This window comes from Melospiza melodia, chromosome 1, assembly GCF_035770615.1.
Source record: "Melospiza melodia melodia isolate bMelMel2 chromosome 1, bMelMel2.pri, whole genome shotgun sequence".
Taxonomy (NCBI): Eukaryota; Metazoa; Chordata; class Aves; order Passeriformes; family Passerellidae; genus Melospiza; species Melospiza melodia.
In genome coordinates this window covers 50,919,800-50,939,577 of record NC_086194.1, presented here as the reverse complement: position 1 = coordinate 50,939,577, position 19,778 = coordinate 50,919,800, and the positions used below count along the sequence as shown (strand labels likewise).

At 35.3% G+C, this 19,778-nt stretch overlaps 1 protein-coding gene across 1 annotated transcript in view; it reads left to right on the top strand.

The window, feature by feature from the left end:
• Nucleotides 1-19,778, top strand: part of CNTNAP2 (contactin associated protein 2) — a 1,021,890-nt gene that overhangs the window by 492,314 nt on the left and 509,798 nt on the right. The window contains exon 8 of the mRNA XM_063157997.1: nucleotides 2,026-2,290. Within this exon, the coding sequence (XP_063014067.1) occupies nucleotides 2,026-2,290 (265 nt within the window). The remainder of the gene's footprint in view (nucleotides 1-2,025; nucleotides 2,291-19,778) is intronic.

The following is a 19,778-nucleotide window of genomic DNA, read 5'->3' as shown; positions in this document are numbered from 1 at the left end:
CATAAAGTAGCTGTAATTTCTCTTATCACATAGTTATCTAAAAGTTATCTTTAGTTGTGTCAGCTAGTTTTTTCCTATTTCCTTGGATTTGACTTTTTTTTAGTCCATGGAACTTGGGCACAGGAAAAGAATGTGACTTGTAATGCTGAGATTTTATCATAAAATTTAAGAACAAATCTAGGAGATCCCTTTAAATGAATCTCTAATCCCAGATTACTGGAAATATCAATGTTCCTTAATTGATCATGGAGGCTGCCAACTTGATAGTATAGTTACTACTAATTCTACTGGCCTTTAGAGGTAGACTCTATACAATTTCTGCTGTTCTGCAGAAAAAAAAAAAGAAGTTTCTATGCAAAATAATCAAAGTATTTATCCTAGTGGTCAAGAAAATATTATTTTCACTCATTTGGGGTTTTTTACATGGAAATGCATTATAGGAAGCTGAGTCTGCCAGACCAGTTGTATCTTGCTGTTATACACACAAGCTGTTCTCTGATGTGCTGTTCTTTTAAAAATTGATGGGTTTGGACATTGGAAAATGAGTGCTGAAACTTGCTTATTGATGTCATCCGTCATCTCCAATTGAATATAATTACTTCTTTAAAAAATTTACTTAGGTCTTTCCTGACATGCATTTTCAGACACAAAGTTCCTATCTTGCTTCCAAATTCTCTACTTTCCCTCAAGATGAACTGTCAGATGCATTTATACACTAAGAATACAAGAATGTGACATAAAAGTCTAGATCAGGAAGTCAGTAATATAGAATTTAAAAATAATTATGCAACAAATATGATGACTCACTTCTACTGAGATTCTAAACACTGCTTAGGTAGACCACATCTCTAAACACCTGTGTACCTCCAAAAATGTTTTTAAAGTCTTATTTTTATTTTAAATGTAAAAATAAATATCAGAGGAATTGCTGTCTTGATTTTAGTAACAGTTTTTGTACTGGATCAGAGAAAATTATTTCTTCCCAAATAGAAAAAAATTGCCACATAATTTTCACCTGCAACAGTGCATGAGAAAGCCTAACCATAGGACAGGATCCACTTAGCCACATATTGTAGGAATTCTTCAGCAGATGAAGTTTTCCTGTTGTATTTCCATTTAAGCAGTAATAAATTAATTGTGTACAGAGATTATTACAAAGTATGATTTTTAAGGAAAAAAAATTGTAATACCCTACAAATAGTACCAAATGGTAATATCCTACCAATTTGGTCTTTTGTTGTGAGAAATTACATGAGAATCAGAGAGAAAAATTCATGCCTCTAATTCTGGTCTTGTTTACAGATACATTTTAAAGCTTGTAGATCAACAGTTGACTGGATCTTTTTTCAATTTCCTGAAGAATAATATTTTACAGAGTAGAAACTGCAGTTTCCTTTACAGTGAAAATTATTTACTATCCAAAAATATTGGTGTTGTTCGTGATCAGCTACTCCAAATCCTTCTGCGTCATGAATTGAAATATTAGCATATGCAGTATCATGAAGCTGAAAGCATAACAGAGAGGCTGACTGCTCAGATATGATACATCATTATTTTGGAACATCATGTATTGTATTGATTGACACACTGATATCAGGGTATTTGGAAATCTGCACTCCTTTCTTATGCTGTTCTGTTATAGGTTTCTTTGGGGACCACAGACAAGCCCAAGTTTATCTGTGATTAATTTCTTTACCTGTTAACTAGAAATAATAATGCTTTCTTCTAAGTTTGAGAGAATACAACTATTCAGGGCAGCTGCCTGGTTTTTTGTGATTGTACAGTACAGTACAAAATATAATGGGGCCATTGCTAGAAAAAAAAAAAAGGAAAATCAGCAACTATTATAGTAGCAACAATAAAGATAACATTGATGGCACATCCTTAGATACAGTGTGCATAGATAACAGAAGTCTCTAGGTTGAATGAAATCTAGAATACTTTTCTAGAGGTAGCTATGAATTTAGTGAAATCTTACCATTTTCCTTTTTTTCTTTTTTTTCTTTTTTTTTGTGTTTTACTTAGGGAAATTTAAGTTTCTCTTGTGTGGAGCCACACACAGTGCCTGTCTTTTTCAATGCCACCAGTTACCTTGAGGTTCCTGGTCGTCCAAGCCAAGATGTGTTTTCAGTCAGTTTCCTCTTCCGGACCTGGAACCCAAATGGACTTCTTCTCTTCAGCCACTTCTCAGATGACCTGGGCAATGTTGAGATTGACATAAATGAGGGCAAAGTCAGTGTCCATATCAACGTCTCCCAAGTGAAGAAGAACCGGATAGACATCTCATCAGGTAAGTGAGTTTTGCGTTTTTTTTTTTTTTTTTAATTTGGTATCATTTTGGTTTGTGTTGTTTAAAATAATTATGAACCTAAAGACTGGAACAATTTTTTTACAAAATTTAAAATTTGTATTGCAACTTTATGAAATCCTCTACTGCTTCATTGAGTAAGAGGTACAAGAATGTTGAAATAGTTGTTGGAGCAAAAAGAAAAATATATTAATGATCTTATTCTGTCAAGAAATCACCCCTTATCTATAAGGCAGCATTTCTTCATTTTTCTTCCTTTCTTCTGTCTTGCAGTTTTCTCTGGGAAAATATTTGGTTTCAAAATGGCTGTGAACTCCCTTTCTAGGTGTAGTCGAGTAATTAGACGTTCCTAATATTTTCCAATAACTAGGGAATCCTATAAAAAAAAGAACTCCATCCATACCATAATTATTTGTATGAATTTTTCAGATCTGCATGGCTATCCTGCAAACCTTAGATTAATTTCAATGCTTTATTGTTATTTTGTTACAACAGGCATTTCAGTGCCTGTGAAATTAATTGTGTATGTGAACATAGAAAAGGAAAATATGACATCTGCCAGGTAAGGCTGCAGAAAGGATGCTGTTGTTGTACAGTAAATATCACAGCAAACTTCTTTTTCCCTTCTTCTGCAGGGAATTAACAAATGTCATGATAAAAACCTGCTGGGTTTTCTAGAAGCCAAAATGATCTGCCTTTGGCACAAAGTTTTCTGACCCTTGTGGTCCTATTGATAAAAGGATTTTTACATTGGCTATTTTTAACAGCTGAAAAAGGAGAATTTCCCATAGTCAAGTGTGCAGCCCTCTGCATGTGTAGGGTATGAATATTGGGAGGAATGCAGCCTGGCTATCACAAAACATTAGACTAACTAAAACCGCAGCCTCGATGCATGTCTGTTTTGGGCTTCATATCTGCTGTATTTCTGCCTGTCACCTGTAATAGCATATTTTTCCAGAAGCAAACTAAAGTCTCTTAGTATTTCCTCTATATGTTTCTCATAACTTGCAAACTTGCTTACATTAGCGGCCTTAATGTCAGTTTTTGAGTTGACATGGGGACATCAGTACTTCATTCTGGGTTATGGTGTAATTCTGTTTATAGAAGCAGTAATTGTACTGACTGGTAGGACTCATGTGAGAGAGCTGTAAGTAGATGCACAGGTGGCAGAATCTTGTTCCTTCACAACTCTGCAGTTAAGGTGCTTATATGGAACAGAGTTCTGGTTTGTCTGGTTTAATTGTCACAATTTCCCTTGAATACCCTAAAGTTGTATGCACTGACTCAGGGTGCTCTAACTTAGCAGGTACAGATTTCAGATAAACAGGAGAGTGCAGAGTCCCAGTTTTTCAAATGCAGTTGAATTCCCATTTTTCTCTCTGGTAGCTGGGCACTGCTAATCTCCTTACCTACCTACTGCTTTATGAAGTGCTTCTTGATGACTAGGAGGGATCAGAGAGTAGGAGAAAAAGGTTTTCTTGTTGACTTGACAGAACTTTCATACCTAATTCATGAATGCATTTTGTTTAAGGAGAGAAAGGCAGCTACAACTTTATATAGTTTGATGACACTTTTTGCAAAAGTAAAAATGAAATAATGCATGGAAGTGCAATGAATGAAGAGATACAATACTCTAAAATGACCAAATGAAAAGCTGTAATGCAAAATGTTTAACTTCTGTGTAAATACAGTGATCATGAGAAGTTACATAGCATGCTGTGGGAAAACATTTCGATAATAGTAGGTAATTCATTGGAATCATAAAGCAGACATTGCTTTGCATTTAAAATCAGAGAAATGGAGAGCTGCCATCAGGCAGTCTTTTCCTAGCAGTTTTCTTTGTCTCCCTCCCTTCCCTGCTGTCTGTTCAGTTTTTGTCAGGGATAATTTTTCCATGGTGTTAGCAGATCCCAGCTAGAGTCTCATGTCATGTTATCCTATGGTCTTCAAAAAGGCACTTAAATTGTTCCTTCAATTATTTAACTGCATGTCCTACCTGCTGGAGATTTTGCTGTATTCAATTCTTAATTAAATTCTCTGTCTCTTGATCAATTTTATTCATCTTTATTGGCAGGATAAGTCATCCCACTGCTTTATTCTTGGAAGATGCAAAAGAAAAATAATGTTGGTATAATTATTAAAATGGTCTTGTGTGCCTGAAGCTTTTTTCTCATTGTTTGGGGTTCAAACTTATCTTTAGTATGAGACATTCCTACAGTCTGTCATGCTTTAGTTACCTCTCTCATTCTGTTGTTACTGGTTTTTTAAAGAAACCACAGTTTATATTTGCATCAGAAGTTTCTAGAAAATTTTCTATAGCTCACTTCTGGTTTTGGAAAAATACATTTTATTTTCTTCCTTGGTTAGGTTATATATATATATATATATATGTTTACCTTGCTGTTCCTTTCATACCTTGAGTCACTTTCAAACCATAACCTCAACTCTATTCATTGGATAACTACATCTATCCAATTATGAACATTTCATATTTATTTTACATGGGCTGAAAACAATTGGGGATGGATATAAATATTGCAGTATATAGTATGTATGATCTTTGTTTTACACTAAAAAGCAACTGACTTTTGTGTTGACCTGGCAAACCAGAATTTCAGGTTTTAATTGACCTGTCTGTAAGTTTTTTAAGAGTGATGGAATGATTAGTCCATGACCTGTCCTGGGCTTCAGAGAGGTAAATGCTCGAGGCAATAAAGAGCTGATAAAAAACAGTAATAAATCTTTTATTGTGTTAGTAAAGTGTACTCTGATGCCCATAACAAAATGCTGAGTGTAACAGAGTCTTTTATATTCAGATGCACATGAACTTTCAGTTTGTATTACATATGAGAAGGACAAAGATGATTAGCCCTTGTAGTTAGACTTACTGCCTGATTTTCTTCCTGAGCAAACTATTTTCTTTTTTTCATCATCTTGCAAATTGTACTTTCAAAACAGGTTTTTAAACAGTAAAAAATGCATGCCTTGCCCAGCATTCTGTTTAAGCATCCAGTAAGCACTGCTTAGCTGTGAACAGACTGGCAAAACTCTGGTGCAAAGTCAATAACTTTCATTTTGCTTTTTTCTTACATTAATCTCATTAAAATGCTACCACCATTTGATTGATGAGAGTTATATTAATAAACTTGCTGTTAGTAAGAGGAAAATCAGGCCCATTGAGAGCTGAAATAAAGATTTAATTAGAAGAAATAAGCTACTGACTGTGCAGAATTACACAGGTGAAATACTTAAAGCTTGTGTATAAATCAAGAGTTAAACATCCTATTGACTTTTTCTCTGCAAAGTAAACTTTGATTAATATCTTTACAATTGTGTATGCCCCAGCATGGGGATTAATAATAGGAAAGAATCTCAGAAAACAGTCAAGAGATTTATCTTTACTGCTCTGTACAGTTTTGGACTAAATTCTTGGTTTTGTCATTATGATATTCAGGCAAACCTTCTAGAAATTGACACAAGGGATTGATGGAACTAATGCTAGGCTGACAAGATTGAAGAAAGATGTGATCTTATTTTTGGAACATTTTGAAAGCAGATTTCCATTGTAGTTTTGCATATTAAAGGATTCTGATATTCTGCTGCAGTTTGAAAGTAATTTAGTTTGAATACATACTAAGAGCCTACCCAGTCTTTGTAATCTTGCAATTAGAATAAGTTGTTGATGAAGTTGTTTTTATTTATAAACTTCAACAAGCTAATGTCTTCTTTCTTGAGTGCAGAAAAATAAGCAACTGGAAAATGTCATACTCCCAAGTGTCTCCTGGCTATAAAAACTTTTAATGGAACTTTCCCAAAGCCATATGCAAATGCAGTTCAGCGCAAGGTTAAGCCACAGCCTGTGTCCCAGTTACCTCCTTTTCTTCCACTTAGTTTTATCTACCTGCTTCAGCAACTTAACCCAAATTCCTTCCTAATGAAGCCAAAGTTTTCTGAAGCTTTTTTCAACATGGGAAAAAATGGGTAACATTAAAAAACACAGAGAGTATTACTTTTCTCAAAGAAACAATAGTAACCTTCAAAACAACACTCCAGAGGCATCATCTAATGGCTTTGCAATGCGTTTTTAAAGCAAACCTCAAATCCCTGTTTCAATATAGAATAGAATGTTCTCTGCCTCTTGAGAAAAGGCTGGGTTTTCATCATGGCAGATTCTAAAATAATCTCTTGATTTATCCTCTGTTAATTTTCTCACCCATCTTTTCATAGGCAGTTTTGACCTTTCATATGTAAGCATTCTCTGCTCTACTTAAATATTAGATGGTCTATGAAGATCTCTGGGACTGTACTTTACAGATGATAAGTCATTGCAAAAAGGACATAATCTCCTTCAGCCCAGGAGAAACAGAAAAATTTTCAGTACCCAAAATTTTCTGCCTTTCACTTGAATTCATCTGCTTGAAGCTTCTTTTTTCCTCCACCAACTCTATTAGTTAATATATTATATTAGCTGCTGCTCTAGACTTCTGTTCTTCCTGTCAAGCATAAACTTATTAAAACTTGGGATATGAATATCTTTTTGTCATATTTATCTGTATTAAATAAATCAGGCTTCTCCCTGTGGAATCCCTGGGAAGCTTTCCACCTTTCTGTCTTTCTGCTAGGTCTCAAGTCATCTGAATTGCAGTTCATTTATATGTTAGACCTTGGGTTAAGATAGCATCCTTCAGGTAATAAAATGTCTCTCTCTGACAGATCTAAAGTGGTACTCTTCCAGTGACAATTCCCGGGGGCACTTTATGTGGGAATCAAGAAGTATTTTTGCCTTGGTGGTTAAATGAAGGCTTAAATAAGGGATGTGTATACACAGAGCACAAGTGCACTTCTGGTGGGAAGATAAAATTTCCCACTAGGTCTTTCTCACATTACTGGTAGTAGATTATACACTGAATGTTATTAAGAGGAGGCAGATACCCCTGAGGAACCTGTCAGCATGATCAAGATGAGAGACAGAAATTCTGTCCATGAAAGACAGAATGATGACTTAGCATCAGACAAGTCTGAATATTAGAAACTTCGATAGCCAGGTTGTCCCTCTGCTTCTCTCTGTATATTTTTGGCTATTGACCTTAAGCAGTGGAAGCAGCTACATGAATAGGCATTTGTGAGTTTGAATTTCACAGAACTGAGACACAGGAATACTTGCAGTAGTTATAGTTATTTTTATGACACATTTTCACTGTAGACTGGTTTAGCATCTCCATAGAAGACTCAAACCAATCAGATCAAGAAGTAGAGTTCCTGATTGCAGGCTTTCTTTGTCTAAAAAAACTGATGAGTTTAGTTCAGGAGTTTGTGAATTCTGCTTCATCAGTCACTGATTTTCACTGGAGAGTTGCCTAAAATGCACAAGCTGTGCATTCTAAAGCATAGATGGTACCTTTTTCAGATATTTTCCTGAGAGCAATGGAACTCTCTATTGGTTGCACTGACATTTTGCAAGGATGGAAGAACCCAAGAATCAATAAACCAGGCTGTTGTCCTTGATAAGCTTTCTCTATTTATACAGGAGCCTCAAGTCCAGTTTACTTGCTTTGGTCTCATTTCCTCTGGGCTGTTGAAGAGAGTTAGATGGAACCTTGATGATCACTATTTTAGCATGAAAGATGAGATAAGGCTTTTTACAACTATTATGTGAACACTCACTGTGTTGCGCTGAATTTCTTTCAGGACAAAACCCCTGAAATAGTCAGTGATTAAGTGATAATCCTAACTTGCTGCTAGAAGAAATATAATTTATGTGAGTAGATCTGACAGAACTAGCTGAAAACATACCCTTCTAATTTTTCTTGACTTCAGTAAGTTTGACAGGAAGTGAACTCAATTTTTGTTGCTTTCCATGTTGCCTTTTCTTACTACACCTACATCAGCTATTGATAGTCTGGTTCTAGTCAAGTCTGAGAAAATTTTTGTTTTGACTTTGATGAATGGAAGATAAGTCCCTTACTTCTGAAAGCTACAGAGGTATTTAATATTTTCCAGTTACCTTAAGAACATAGATTTTTACTTTGGTGGATTCTCTGTTTGCATATTTTTGTTGAATGCAAAAGAGCATGAAAAGACTTGTCCCTAAAGACTGGTTTACCAAGCCAAGGATGCTTATTTAAAACCAGCATTACCTCTTGGATCAGAAAGATAGGGTTGTTGGAACAGACATGATAAAGTACACTTAAGTTTACATTTTAAACTCTTCCAGGATTTACATGAACTGATTGAAGTGAATATGTGGGAGATTTGGTTTTTTTCCCATTACTACTTTCCTTTTTGATTAGAATAATGAAATAAGCAAAAGTATACAATAGAGACTGGAACTATAGTTATATTTGTTGTGTTTATGTACAACCCAACAACAATATTCCCAGGACACCACAACGTATTCATATATTATAAAAGGAAATTCAAGGAACATTTTCTAATATCAGAAAGACTGCATATCCAAAATATTATATTCTTTCCCCCAACATGTTAGTTTGCCATCTCTGCCACTTCTTCCATACAGGTGTTTCTTGGAGAAAGCCCATTTCCAGGATTCCCACACCTATGTTCACCAAGATGGCAACATGATGGCAACAACACAATAAGGTTAGCCAGGTCTTTCAGCAATGACACAAATATCTTCCAGCACAATTTAAACTTCCTAATTGTGGAAAAACATGGGCTGCTGTTAATAACAGGGTGTAGGAGCTCCTGTAAACTTTTCTGTAGGTGTTAGTATTACTGGAGAAATGTGATTGGAGTCCGCACTGTCTTAGCTCTTTAGTTTACTTTGTGCAAACGAGTGAGAAAAAGTACAAAATCTATTTGAAGTGTGTTTTTCACTTTGCTTCTATTTGAGAGAGAAGTACTTGACTAAGCACATCTCATGATAACCCAGCATGTGATTAACCATTTCTTATAACTCAAAGAAATACTGCTGCTGCCTGTTTAATTTGGCAATTATTGGTGTTCTGTAAATGGCTGTGAGTAAGTGGAGTAGCAGAAGGTAAAAGGAATGCAGTTGCTTTTTAATCAACAGTAGAACTTACAGTCACTGTACGTATGCATGGTGCATATAGCCATTTGTCAGAGAGTTTACTCAGCTAATTTGCCAACTACAATGAGCAGGAAGTTCACAGACCATTATTTGGTAAAAAAAGTAAAACCATTTGAATGGATTCAGGAGACCCAGGGTGCTCCTTGTTTCATCTCAAGGTCCTGTCGCTATAACTGTTCCCTTGGACACAGGCTGCATCATTTCTAGTATATCATCTTCCTACAGGATCAATAGTTTCTCCACAATCAGCACTGAGATCCAGGAATAGTTCAGTAGTTAGACTGTTCTGGAGTCCATTACAACAGACAGTATAGAGCAAACAGTTCTTACTCTGCCAGCCTGGCTTGCCCTCCAACATATCTCTGCAAGAGTTTGTCCTCTTACAGATTCTTATGCCCCTTTCTTCCACCTCTACTGCCCTTCCTCCTTCTGCACACACCACAAATTCCAGGTGTAATTGCTTAAAATGTAAAAGCAATCACAGGCTATGAGGTAACCTTATTATTATTTACCACTTTTTGAAGAGATGCCCATTTTTAGAGTCATAATATTCCAAGGTGTCTGTGACCCAACGAAGGACATGCAGGGTCTGGGGGAGAGCCAAGCTGTTGTGACAAGGCTGCTGTAGCTGTGGCCATGTAATGCCAATGACATGACAGGCAGGAGCTGTCAGTGTTGCACAGGGCTTACACAGTGTGGGCACCCTGGTGAAGCTCCAGGGTGAGGATCCTGGTCCAGAGACACCTCCACATGCTGAATAGTGGGGTCAGAAATGGATCATCCCTTGGGCCTGGCTACAAAGATGGCAGAGACACATCCTGCCCCGTTTCAGAAGCAGGAAACCACAGCAGAGAGGGTGAAGAATAGGAGGTGGCTTAGAGATGTAGAAACAAAGGGAAAGTTCTCAGATTTGGAAAAATGGTCTGCCATCATCACCTCATTTAGTCAAAGTTTGTTGTTTTAGAAAAATCTGTGGTGGGCATAAAGCCTTGCTGATGGAGAACAGCAGTTGTTATGATTAAAAAAAAAAAAGAGAGAGAGAGGAGAAGGAAAAATATTGGAGACTCAGTCTCCAGTTAGAACATAGGATATTCAATTTCTGTAAACTTAAAAAAATATTTACAGACAGATTGGGAGATCAAAGGTCTTGAACATATACTATCTAACAGTGTTTCAAAAAAATGGTACAGAATCTTCAAGCAGTGTTGTACACACTGTGGTGTGAAGCTATCAACTATGTAAATTAAGCCAGCCAGTGCCCTTTTCACCTTTGCGTCTTACCCAAATGCAGGGGAAGGAAAGGAAAATTTTCTTTACTTTTAAAGTCAGCATTTGCAGCACTTGCACTTTGAATAAAACCAGGAGTAATAGTCTTTCAAGAGCAAATGTCCTTGCAAGTAATTTGAGTTTTTTGAAATTTTTAATTTTTAATCTTATTTATCACTAATCCTCAACTAGGTGTTCCACAACATCTCTAGCCTATTACTTACAAGAAAATAATTAAAATTTGTTGTAATATTTAACACAATTCTTTTTCAGGGAAACATGACCTAATTACAGGCACGGAACTTTAATTTATGTGCTGGGAACTGACACTCAATATCTTCTTTTTCATTGCTATTCAGGAACCTGGAAAATAGATTATTATCTGTGACAGGTTTCTGGCAGTCCCTCTTGGTTTGACAGTGTTATTTTAGAGAGAAGAGAAAGTCACTTTTGTATATAATGAAAGGAAAAGTTGTCAAGCATTCATACATATTTTATGCTGCATAAAACTTAAGTGCTAGAGGAAAGATTCTGTTTTCAGTCATGCCATTGTAAATTCATGTAGCTTCTGCTGACCTCCAGGCTTGCTTCAATGACACAGGATGGCATCTAGCCCAAAGGATTAATTCAATTTTTTACAGAAGCAATGCCGCTCTTGTAAGTCAGCTGGGCCCTTACTGGCTTTTTTTTGGTTAGCACAGTCATGCATAACTGTGATGTGTATTTTGGCATTTTGGCATTTTCTACTGACATTGACAGAACTAAAAGCAATTTCTATCAAAGTACTTTCTTGAAATGGCATCAGGCATAGACTGTATTGTCTATTTTTTTTTTTTTGATGGAAGTGGTAAAAAATTGACTTGGGGAGAAAAACATTTTCTGGTTGTGTGTTGCTAGTTCTGCCTTTAGTCTGTTCTTGCAAAAGATGGTGAGTCCCTTCAGGCATTTTCACATGTTGTTTGTTTTCATTTCCCAGTGTTGCTGAAGCAGCATCACATGAGCACTGAGGTGAAACAGAGCAACCAAAGTAGTTTGGTTCCTATAAACTGAATGGAAGATGATATTGTCTTTAAAAAGCTTAATCATTAAGTTTATATATTTGATAGGGAGAAAAAGAATCTCAATTCTCTTACTGTGAGGCAGCTACTGTAAAATACATCATTTATTTTAGCAGTAACCAGTGTCCGCACAGACACTGTTTCACTGAGGAGAAAAGCAAAGTTCTACACATATCCTTCCCAGAGTATTTCCTTAACAAAGAAAAACATGTTTAGAGTCATGGCTTCACCTCTATTTTCCCAAGAAATGTATGAATGTACAATGAATTTGAGGGATTCATTATATTAAAATACAAGAATAACTTTGCTTTCTTTCTGTAGATTCAAAGTAGTGGAACATGAGATTGCATGCCCTCAAGTATAAGGTTTTCATTGGTTGACCTTTTGTAGCTTATTTAACAGCTCATTTTCATAATTAGCACATACATTAAAACAAACTGCCAAGTGGAATTAACTTTTCCAGAGCACTAGCAGGAGGAAATAACATTCTTAACATTCTGGTGTTGGTACTTAGATAATTACCTGTGAAAACAGTAATAGCTCTTGCCATGTCTCTTGGTTCTGGAATTTACAACACAGGGCTGATATTCCTGACTGTGCTGAATCTGGGAAAGAATAATGTGGTACAGAGGAACCTTTGGGAGGTTTAGGCTTGTTTCCATAGCATTGGAAACAAGTAATAGTTCATCAAATTTGCTGTGTCATAAAGATTTGTTATATGCTAAACAAAAATATCTGATCCAAGGCAAATTACCTTCACATTTTAAAGCATCTTCCAAAAGGCACATATGCATATATATATATATATATATATATATACATATGTATATGTATATATAGATACACACATACATATCTACACAGAGAGAGAAAGAGAGAAATATGATGTTTTATTAGCAGCCCCTTGTAAAAACAAGCAAACAAAAAACCCACAAAGAAATTACTAGAACATTTATTTAATTTTTCTTTGGCAGGATGACTCTGAGTTACATTTCTGTTGAACAAACTTGGAGTACTAAGAATGCACTTACCTCTTCAACCATTTTCTTTTTCTTTCTAGCTTTGAGCAGAACAGTATGAAGTGTTTTTTTCTGATTTTGTTAGCAGGAAAATGCTGTTATCAATGTGATGTTTCATCTTTCTTTTAATATAATATTTCCTGCTATCATTGGGAAACTTTTTTTTTTAGCTTCATAATAGTGGCATTTTAGAATTCCATTTCTTTCTGCAAGAAAGGATTATAACAACATTATGTTAATACTATTAGCTAATTTTGCTACTCATAATAAATAATTACATTACTAGAACCATTATAGTCCAGACTGTTCCATGTACCATTCAGTTGCATTAGCATTTGAGTGTTATTTCTTCCCCATGTCAGAAATCTCTGATCGGTGTTATAGGTTATTAGTTTCCACAAGGCTATTTTATAGTTAGAACAAGGTTTTGTGCTTTTAAATAATGACAAAAAAAAAAAAAAAAAACATCCTGATGCAGTAAATATCTGAAATATGATTATCCAACAAGAAAAATCTACTTATATCATCCTAAGCAGACACTGCTCTCACAGGTTGCTTCAGGTGCTCTGCACTGGATACAACATCGTAAGTTTTATTTGGCAGAAAGTCTGAGTGTCCATTACATTTTTGAAGGTTTCATCAGGCATTTTCAGTATTAGGTCTCCCTGCATTCCTATCATCATGAATCAGAGCCAATGTAACCAGGATTTTTTTTAGGTGGTGAGCCATTGAACAAGGAATGCAGCAGGTCTCTGGAAAATTTGGGTTTTCCTTAGCAGGATTTTTCCCCAAGATCTTCATGTCTTACTTTGTGCTACTGATATTCCATCATTATTTCTGAAAGTGAGCAGAAAAGGGTTGTACCAAGGAAAGAGATGTTAGATGTATCATATAACTGTACACTGAGGCAGATAAAGGTTGGGAGATGACTTAAGTCAATGCTGGATAAAGATTTTTGGCAAACATGCCTTCATATATATATAAACAATATTATATATATATTTTTTTTAATCTTATATTGGTAGCTCTGCAAGAAGTTAGAAAGAAATGTGCCACTTTACTACTTCCTGGTTTTACTGATACTTAATGGAATCTTTTGTTCTGCTTTGATTTGTTAACACAAATATCCTACTTATTCCTCAGTTACTACAGCTTCCTTAGAAGTTCTAGCATATGATGTTAAATTCCCATTGAAAAATATGCAGAGAAAATAAGCTTTGCTAATGTACAGGCATTTGCCACATACAAACAAGTGAAGAATATTGCTTAGCTATTTTTTCCTTTTAAAATAAGTGTTATTTTTATGGAAATAGTCTGGAGTCCAAAATGATGTCCTCAGAATATTGCCTCAGAACAATTTCAGCATCAACATTGAATATAAATGTACAAGTGGGAAAAAGAATTATACAGTTCCAAGTAAAGGATCAATAGTAGTGGATTTTTTTCTTTTTTTTTTTTTCCTTTTTTCCTTTTCAAAAACTGTTATATTAAACATGTAGCCCTGTAGTTTGTTCCTTAAAGTAAATTCAAATTCTATGGAACTTTTTTAAACTATAAGGATGTATCCTCATCAAATTCTAATGAAAGACAACTCTAAAAAGCTTGAAAGAATTCAGTAATATTTTGGAAATCTCTTTAAAATTATAAGCAGAATAACATTCAGTACTTATATTGCTTTTATAATAATAGTACATTTAATAGATCTTTCTTGTATCATATTTTACATGCACAACAGGAACTTTTCCTTTCGTTTTAATTATCTATGGAAAGGACATTTGTATGTTCAGTTATGTCACCCAAGTGTTGCTAAGTAGAATTATTTTTTAATACTATTAATAGTTCCTGTGAAATTAATTTTCATTTATTAAAAAAAATGGATATGTACTGTCATAAAAGTGATGAGCAAACTGTAGTAGGTGTAAAATTAAAGAACATACCCTTGCATTATTCATAATTTTAAAGAAATTGTATTCTTAAATAACGTTCTTCATTTTCTGGGTATCATTGACATCCCTATAACAGAGGTGAGTAGAAAGAAAGCATCATATTCAGTAGCTCAAGTTTAGTTTGGGTCAAAACTTGCAACTCAGATCTGGTTTTGTCGTTCATTAAGTTTGACCAGGAATTTAAACATCCATAATCTTAAGCAAACATGAAAATTTGTTGACTTGAAATTCTGATTACATCGATACCCTGAACTAGCAATGGGATATGAAACATTGCAGTGGATCATTTTTTTGACTATTGTATGTAATGGATCATACACTTAGCATAGAGAAGCCCAAAATAGCATCTTGTCTCCACTCAAAACCAGTACAGTCTCATAGGAAAAGTGGTATTATGTTATTTTGAGTTGTTGGGATCTTTGATAGCTGCCATGTATCCTCAGCTCACACTGGAAACAGTAGAAATTTGTGCATTGTAGTTAAGAGCCCAGAAAGGCTGTGATGCTGACACTTCCAGCCCTGAAGTCAAAATCAGTCAAAATCTCAGGCCAAATTTATTCCAATGAGAATTTGAATCTGTCTGCTTCTGGGAAAGGCTCTGCCATACACCTTTTTTTGAAAACCCAGTTATTTGAAAGTTACTCTTCAGATTATCTAAGCAGAGCAGCAAAAGGTCCAGGAATGTGCAAGGTCCTTTCCTCTGAGTATTCACAGCAGCTCACACCATGTCAATGATGCCTGTCTCGTGCTTGTCAGCACTGTCAGCACTCACTGCCTGCCTCTGGAAGTTCTATTTTCAGTTCATTCCATATTCATTTAATGTAAAAGGCAGGTGAGGAGGAGCGACAACAGGGATCAGAAAGCCCTTCTCCAGAACCTTACTTGTTATCATTTGATCCTTTGAGATTTAGCCTGTCAACTTAAAAACTTTATATCGCAGTATTTGAAGTTTTTACATTACAAAGAGCTGGTTGGGGGTATAAAATCTGACTAATATCTGCAGTGCCATTCTTTTTTAGAATCTGATTATTTTTATTATAGAAGTTAATTTTGAACTCTTAAGTACTGCTGCCTCAAGAAGGAATATAGTATATATATTTTTCTGCATGTAAATGAGTGATATTCAGTAGAAAAATATGTACATGGCATATAGAAACATTCATAAGACTGGATGAGTCTTATGAATGTTTCTGTAACCAAGCAGCAAAAATAGAAGTGGTTATTTATTCATTTCAGATTAAACAGGATAAAAAGATAAAATATTTTAAAGATAAAATATTTTATCTTTTTTATCTTTTTATTTAGAGTGTTACAGATTCATTCAACTAATCCTTTTTATCCTTTTTATCCTTTTTTTTTTTGTGACATGAAGTCTTCGACTAGGACATTTTTGCAAAGGCTGTTGCTGCCCAGGGTAGATGACCAGTAGATGAAATCTAGCAGAGTTCTACCTCCTATACTCATGAGAGACTGTCTGAAAGGTTACTAGGAAATGCCACACGTCACTCATTCTCATGTGTCAGGACTCTCACCTGTCCCACTCTGACAAGGAGGGGGAGCAGATTTTAGGTCTTGCAGGAAAAGATGTCATTGGCACTAAACTGTCAAACCTGCAAGGGCCGTTGAGGAAATTATAAAGATAAAAATTTACTGGAATAAAGTCTCTTGGTTTCTATAGATATAGAAACCTTATTCTTATGTTAAAAGAAAACTGCCCTTTTCCCTCATTCCCAATCTGTTCAAGCCCTCCAAGTGTTGCATCTCCATGAGAGCACCCAGGCATGTACATGGACACAGTCCTTACCATGTGCACCACACTTACTTTAAAATCAGTATCAAAATAAGCAGGATCCCTTGATACTTTCCTTGCCCTTCAAGCTCCTGAAACACACAGTGTGGAAGAGTTGTAGCTCTGCAGAAGGTTTATAGGAATCTGTTCAGTCTTTACCTCTTTCCCTTTCTCCTCTTGTTTGAGGCAAGGAAAAAAAATTGCAGCTCAGAGATCTGGCAATTTTATTCCTTATAGCTCAATGAATAGATGACTTCAAATTCTGTTGTACCAATAAAATTACTGTGGGAATAATGCATGATACACCATCCTACTTGGAAATGGGACATGGTTCTGGGTAAGTGCTTAGCTCATCCTCATGTATTTCAGCATTGGTGAATGTTTTGTGCTGTCGAAGGACATTAAAAAGATGTGCTGAGTTTGCTGGTTTTGATTTTTTTTTTTAAATTAGGAATGACCTTAATCAAATTTTAATGTTGTAAAAGCAAACATTAAGAAGTTGTTTTCTCATTGAAAATATGCTGACTTACATTTCTTGTCCCATGCCACCATAATCACTCTTTAAAATTATTTTTGGGATAGTAACTATGATGGAAAAAGCCACATACCATATGCATAATGTAGCCAAATCTGATGGGTTTTACTATACATATCTCCTCAAGCAGACAGAATATTTTTAGGATTTTACTAGATTTTGTCCATTAGAATCAAATATTTAGTATAAAAAAGTAAATTAAACAGAGAGGTTCATCGTAATTACTTATCATTATGAGAAACACATTGCACTTTGAAAAATAATCCTAAGAGAATAGTTAATTTGCTTTTCACAAATTGATCATTGTTATATATGATTGTGTTGTAATTAACTAATATATCAAAAAACAATAGCATAATCAAATGCTTCTTATTTTGACATGAAGACTCTTGCAATGTACAAACACGCAGACAGATGGGAAATACATCAATTGAAAACCTGTCCTATGAATGTGAATATCTGGAAAAACCTTTCATATTTTAGAGGACTTTTAAACAAAATATTTACTGTTTAGCATCTTTTTCTGCATTTCTACTTCATCCATCATCTGAAGCCTGACATAGTATCATTCTTCTGAGTCAGTTTGGCAACAAATTAGGAAGACCCAAGTGATTACTCAAGCAAAGCATATGCAGAAGGTGGGGGAATATGAAAGGAGCCAAACCAAAGTCTAATAAATTGTGTTTAAAATTTCAGCTCTCTCCTAGTTAGGTTGTGAAGGTATCAGATGAGTTTATCCACAAGCTGGCAACCCTTCAGGCTTAATATTCCAGCTGCCTGTGTGGCAGGGAAATTATCTAGATTCTCAGAATTTTTATGAAGCTGACAGGAAGGAAAAGTCACAGAGTGTTTCTGTGCAAAAATCATGAAAAGATATTAAGAGAATCCATTTTACAATGATAAAAATCTGTGCCTGAGTACACTAAGCATCCAATGAAATAAAATTAAGAGGAGTAGCACAAAAAGATACATATTAAAAATTCATGAGCTAGCCCTTGCACATTGTGAAATGGCCTTTTAGGTTGAAACTGGTTTTAAGACTTTTCATGTCCTTTGAGCTTCTGAGAACTCAACAACGTGCAATGATTTTTTTTTCAAAGCATTTTGTTTTAGTAGTGGCTGAGATCCTCTTGTAATCACTTTTCTCCAGAAATTTTCTCCTTCAGCAAAGCCTAAGTTACATTAAGGTGTGATAAAAGCACAAGTTAGTGGCATGAATTGCTGTCTGTTGTGAGAGCTGGGAGGAATAAGCCCTATGTGTCTCTGCTGCTAAGTTTCCAGAGAAACCTACATTTTCCACTGCTGATTCCTTTTTCTTCAAAAGGAAAAGCAGGTGACAAGAAGCTCATGCCTCAGAAAACAGGAAGAGAAGGATCATTCAGGCAACTAGCTGTGGGTAGCAGAGGCCAGATAATGTAGCCAGCCACTTCCAGCATTCTGCAAGAGCTGTGTATTACAGACCCGAGATATCAGGAGGGAGTTTCCTTTGGAAGGCACAGCTGAAAGGAAGCCTATTTCCTTCAGCAGCAGGGAACAGCATAAAAAAGTGTTTGTGGAGAGCAGTGCAGGAAGATGGAATAAGGAAAATCAGAATATCTCTGTGTAGATAAGAGTGAAGTTGTGTGTTCTTACAAATAGGCTGAGGTGAAATGTTTCATTTCTGTTTGTTGGTACTTGATAATGGCAGTTTTCCTTACCCAAAGTAAGGGGTACATTACATTATTACTTGTGTGCTTCTATCAGTGTATTATGGGAATACTGGAATGATATAGGAATGCTACATTAAGTATAAGCAAATGTATTCCTTACCAAAGCCAAGGGATAATGTTCATATTCCACACTGAGCTTCATGATGTGTTACACTGCTGAGTAGTAGTCTAGCAGTACTCTTCATGTCATTTCTGTATGAATGTTTGACATACAAAAGCACCTTTGGCTGAAATGCAGCCATGCCTTCAGTGTCTAAAGTAAGGATGCACTGGTCCAAAACTGCTAGGTGTTCTTCTGAGTCTGATTCAAATGTATTATAGAAGCTGTCTATTTTTTTTTTTTTTTTTTTTTTTTGAAGCTGTGATCAGGGAAACTGCTTACAATAGTCAGACAGAATTGTACAAAGATTGAAAAGAAAAATTAGTTTCATGCAAGTATAAGAAACCTGTTATTTTAAAAACATGCATGAAGTTGTAGATAATACTCCCTAAACTTATAAGCTTTCTCTTCACCATGGTTTTCTGTGTCATACTTCTTGCAGATTCAGATGCTAGAGTAGTTGGAACATCCTTGGTTCAGTACGTGCTCTGTGGCAGTCATACATTGTTGATTTTTTTGTAGTCTGTGTTTAGTGTGGGTACTCAAACTGGGGACACAATGTTCAGCATAGTTATGACAAACAAATAGTGCAGTGATTTTAATACATCACCAATAGTGGGTAAATTTGCAAAATTTTCAATTCTCAAGCCATAAAAAAATAAACCTTTTAAATATTTTATTTTTATGGTACAATTTTGATGACTCAATTGCTCACTTCCCCCTAAAAAAATTTCTCTACGTCATTACTTGTATCTAATTCCTTACTTACTCAGATCTATTTTTGAATCAATTTGTGGACCACACCTTATTCTAACATTCAGTTCTCCATGTTTTTTTCCATTCATAGCATTTTGCTTTTCATCTTCTTCATTTTCTGCATGTAAAACCAACGAAAACAGTGTTATGGGAACTAAGGGAGAAGAGTTCTGAAAATAGAAACACACATACTAATTTTAACAACATGGATGGTTTTACAAGTATAAATAAATTTGGAAAA